The following is a 4,966-nucleotide window of genomic DNA, read 5'->3' as shown; positions in this document are numbered from 1 at the left end:
AACAACTTCATTGTTTTGTTCACCTTAAATGTGCTCTGACTCTAACACATATTTATTAGGGCCCCAAGTTCCCACACTGGTAGACATGCATTCATACCTGTATCTTTCTTGTTCATACTAATGCTGGCCAGAGCATAGCCAAGTCATGAATCTCAGGCCAGACTTCAGATTCATTTTTCCTAAATTAAAATGCCCTTAACCTACAGTTTTCTTTTCATTGATAGCAGAAGGAGTAAAAGCCAATACCATAAATAACTAACAGTACATGAGATGAATCTTATTCTTTATGTTATTGGTTAGCTTTCAATTCTCTTCTGAGAGCCAGGTCCAGAGGTGGACACAAGACAGAATCCAGCAAGTCCTGAATCCCAGAGCTCGTCACTTCTAATATGAAATAAAGAGCAAGGGCAAGCATAACTGCAATTTTGTGGGGGAACAATGCTTTTATGGTGGTGCTTTCTTTTATCCTGTCTGTCCAAAACCCAATGACAAAACAATTGGCCAAAACAGTTCCCAAGGCTGTGGTTGAGAAAACCTCTGATGTTTTCCAGAATCTTCTAATCCAATGTAGTCTGTAAGAGACAACTGCTCAGCTGACACTGGCATCGCCAATGCCCAGGAATCTTACATTTTCACCCATGTCCCCACAGCACGGATGGCACTGTTGAGGCTTCAGCTGTTTTAAGGGCCACTGGCAATTAATTACTATTGCTGCTTAGGGCAGCGTGCTACAAATCAGTAGCTGTGAGAAGCTTTATAAATGATCACAGATCTTGTGCTATAAAACCTAAAAACCCCATTTGGTCTATACAAAGAATTTTGGATTAACAAAATCTTCCTGCAAAGAAGAAAATCCTCTGGAGAGTGAATGAATGACAAATCTTAATTCTGCCTAGTATTTTATGCACTGTACCTAACTTTCACATTCTCTTTCACAAGTGGCGTGCTTCTATGATCAAAATTTAAAAAAATGCATAGAGGAGACCTGAATGACAAAGGAGTTTCTCAAATATTTATGGTAGAAGCTCAAAAATGTCCAAATTTCCAATTCTAAGACACATGCTATAACCATTAGGCCGTGGTGCCAAGTAAGGTAATATAAAGAAGGGGCTGAAAGCCCCAGGACTCTGATAATGGTTTACAGTTAATTCTTGTGTGTACTATGAGTGAAGTTCATCCAGAATGCAGTCCTAATGGCAAATATTAACAGAAAGATTGATTTCAATATAAGAAAATACCCTTCAGGGAGTATTTTCTTTTCTAAGTGATCTTAGCCTCTTTTTTTTTTTTTTTTTTTTTTAAATTACTCACCTACCTCATTCTGAGGTTGGCACCAGCACAGTAAGGACTAAAGCAATTAATGGGACCACCAAGTATTTAAGAAATATATAGCTCAGATATCTTACATTAGTAAATTCCTTTCTATTTGGCCTAGAACACATACATTTTGCCTACCTGTGACAGCATTACTTGTGCCTCACATCTCCAAGCATATGTAGTTAAATCACCTGTCAGAATGAGTAAGAATAAGATGCACAGAATCTCCCACCACCCTCTACAGATTTGCCTTATCAGAGGTGATAAGGCTGCTCTCACTTGGAGACATGTTGCTGTTAACACAATCTCATTATCTGGCTTTAACAAGAAAGAGACACCAAGGAAACCCTACCATGAAAAAAAGAGGAAGACTAGACAAAACAAGGATACACCATCTGTCTCATATAAGAAAAATATCTGTAACTCAAGTTCACACTTGGTACTGTTTCCAGTAATTTGCCTGAGACTTCTTAGATGCAGCAGCATTTTCTACCTTAGGAGACAAAGCATACTTGGTCAAAGAAACTCGGGATCGTGAAGACAAATTCTTCAGAAGGCTTAGGGAGTGACGTGGCAGATGAAGAAGGTAAGCTCATGAAATGAAGGTAGAAAAGACTGGAAGGAAACTATGAGAGAACAAAACTTTCCCACTATGGGGACTGGAACTTAGCATTTGGAAGACCAACAAGGGCAGGGGAAAGTCTCATGGAAACACTGAATTCTGTTCTAGTTCTCCTGCACACCTTCAGCTCTGTGTAACTGAGGTCAGAAAACTCAGCTTACCTCGTTCACATGTTCTACCCCAATAGCCAGTGCCAGTGCAGTCACAAATGAAGCGGTTCCAGCCATCCTTGCAGACTGCATTATTCTTGCATGGGTAGCTGTCACACTGCTTGGTGCCAAGGCGGGAGCAGGAGGACTTGACTCCTGCAGCATTCTGTGCCTCTGCCAGCTGCCGGATGTTCTTGCTTCGTCCATCGATGAACAAGTCTCGGATACAGCCGACGTAGCCATAGTTCAGCATTGCTGTCCAGAGCTCTGTGGGAAGGATGAGTCCTGCCCGGTTCTCAGGCAGCCCACCAAGGTACATGTCACCTTCCAGATCTAGGATCTCACTCTCCCCACTAGCAGTGAATGGGGTGCGTCTGCTGTTCACCGATATAGTACCTAAACAAGGAGAAGGAGATATCAACACTTTCACTTACAGCCTCTGCCTAGTTCATTTTTTTCCAATAGCTGAGTGAGGTTTAAGATTCAGTGCAGACGAGTGAAGATTCTTCCTTACCCAAATGCACTCCTAACAGAGACAATGTCTCCCACACAGCTCCCTCTCCTCTTGAACCACAGTCCATAAGTACTTCCATGAAGTGACAGATTATCATATGTCTATATCCCAACTTGCATTATAAGTTCACAAGCATAACAATGCAATGGCTAAATAATAACATGTAAAAACTGTGCATTATTCAATGATATTCATCCAGCAAAGCAAAGACTTACTGAGAACACACAGGAGCTTGACGGTATTAGGAGTGGGAAGAGAAAAAAAGTTGTAAAAGGGTATTAATTCACACTACATAGCTCTTCCAGAAAACACTTCATTAGTACCTCCAAAATTAAACCTGGATGATGGAACTCAATAGACCCTCATCAAGTTTGTAGATGACATCAAACTGGGGACAACGGTCAATGCATTGTAGGAAGAATAGGGCTACCTTTACAAGGTGGAGCAAAGGACTGATATAAATGTTTGATGTAAATCAATAACAATAAATACAAAGTCCTAAACCTGTGGGAGAATAACTTCTGACATAAATACAGGCTGGAGACCAGCTGGTCAAGGAGCAACTCTTCAGAAAAGGTCTTGTGTTTATGGTGGACAGCAATTTGAAAACGCGTCAGCAGTGTGCACTTGCAGTGACAAGAGACACTTATCACAGGTTGCAGCAAGGGAAACTCCAGCTCCACAGAAAGGAACATTTTTCACCATAAGGCTGGTCAAACAAGGGAACAGAAACCTCAGAGAGGTGGTAGAATCACCATCCTGAAGGCATTCAAAACATAACTGGACACAACCCTGAAGAAAGCCTAGATTTCAGTGGAGTTTGGACTAGAAATCTCCAGAAGTTTGTTCCAAAATAAATTATTCTATGGTTTCACAAAGAAAGTTAAGTATTCTAACTTCCATTTTACAAAGAGAAAATTGACTGTGGTGGTTTAACCACAGGTAGACCGTGCAGCTCTGCACTCAGTCCCCCCACCCAGTGAGATGGGAAGGGAATCATAACAAAGGGGTCATGGATTAGGATGGAGACAGGGATGGCTCATGCACCAGTTATGGTCACGGGCAAAACAGATTCTACTCGGGGAAGAAAAATCATTTTAATTCATTGCCATTCATCTGAGTAGCGCAGTGAGACATAACAACCACATCTCACAACACCTTCTCCCACCCCTCCTTTCTTCCCAGACTCAAGTCACTTTACTCCCGATTTCTCTCCCTTCTCCCCTCCAGTGGCACAGGGGACAGGGAATGGGTGTTGCAGTCAGTTCACCTCTGCTGCTCTTCCTGGCAAGAAAGTCTAGGAACAAGATGTTCCAACACAAGCTTCCCATAGAATCATGGACCTCTTTGGGCTCAGCTGAGGAACTGTTATTATTAAAAATATAGTAGCTTCCATACACTCCAAGCAAGATGTGGGCATACTGCACTGAGGCCATTCCTCATGTTTCAATAATTTTTCCCATCACATAAAATAATCATAACATATAATACAGAAATATAATCAGAACATATGAAACAGGTGCACAGAAGTGAAGTGACTTGTTTAAGGTCAGAGAGCGCGTCCAAAGAAAAACTGGGAACGTAATGCAGGTCGCTCACATCCCAGAGCAGTGTAACTCTTCAGAGGAGCATTCAGCAACTTTCATGATAGGGACATCTGCCCACCAGACACTTAGCTAAAAATCAGCAACTCACTCTCCCCAGCTATAAATCATCACATCCAATTGCCTTGTCACTAAGATAGTCTGCCCTCAGAGTCATCTATCCAAGCTTTAAGATTAATTCCACATCATTGCGTTTTTTCATACACCCCTATGATAAGGTGGGAGTTAGCTTCATTTTTGTGTCTCTGTGAGAAAGTGCAGTTGTGTATACATGCTTTTTCTTCAGTTGTAATAGGTGTCTTAGAGAACAGCACATATAACACAGACATAAGATATTCCATGTTTGTGATACTCAGCAATAATTCAGAAATAATGTCAGAGGCAGCAGAGTGCCAGAAGCAACAGAGGCATTACAAATTAAAGGCTCAAAGAGAAACACAGTTCTGTGATGAATAATTTTGTAAAAACAGGCTGCAGCACCGCAAACATTTTCCCTTTTACAAAGTAAGAAAAGAGAAGATGTGACAATACACCTACAGTCACAGTATGTCATGCAGCTACAGGATCACAGCCCCCCTTTCAGCATCTCAGCTGTTACTCCTCAAAAGCACCATGTGGAGTACATATTACGCAAAAGACTAGAAGAACAAACCAAAATACTGGAGGGCTGAGCTCCAGATAGCTGCTACTACGGAGAAAACAACCACCTGCAAAAGCCACAAAGGTAAAGCAACTCCCCAAAAGAGAAGAAATACTGGAT

General features: G+C 41.5%; 1 protein-coding gene across 1 annotated transcript in view; it reads right to left on the bottom strand.

Annotated features, from left to right (window-relative positions):
* Positions 1 to 2,024: 2,024 nt before the first annotated feature.
* LOC104532642 (neurexin-3-like) overlaps positions 2,025 to 4,966 on the bottom strand; it is a 7,491-nt gene continuing 4,549 nt past the window's right edge. The window contains exon 3 of the mRNA XM_010177897.2: positions 2,025 to 2,484. Within this exon, the coding sequence (XP_010176199.2) occupies positions 2,063 to 2,484 (422 nt within the window). The 3' untranslated portion in view covers positions 2,025 to 2,062. The remainder of the gene's footprint in view (positions 2,485 to 4,966) is intronic.

The sequence above is a fragment of the Antrostomus carolinensis genome, unplaced genomic scaffold (assembly GCF_000700745.2).
Source record: "Antrostomus carolinensis isolate BGI_N321 unplaced genomic scaffold, ASM70074v2 scaffold23501, whole genome shotgun sequence".
NCBI lineage: Eukaryota > Metazoa > Chordata > Aves > Caprimulgiformes > Caprimulgidae > Antrostomus > Antrostomus carolinensis.
Note: the sequence above shows the minus strand (reverse complement) of the source record. Positions and strands in the feature narration are given on the sequence as shown.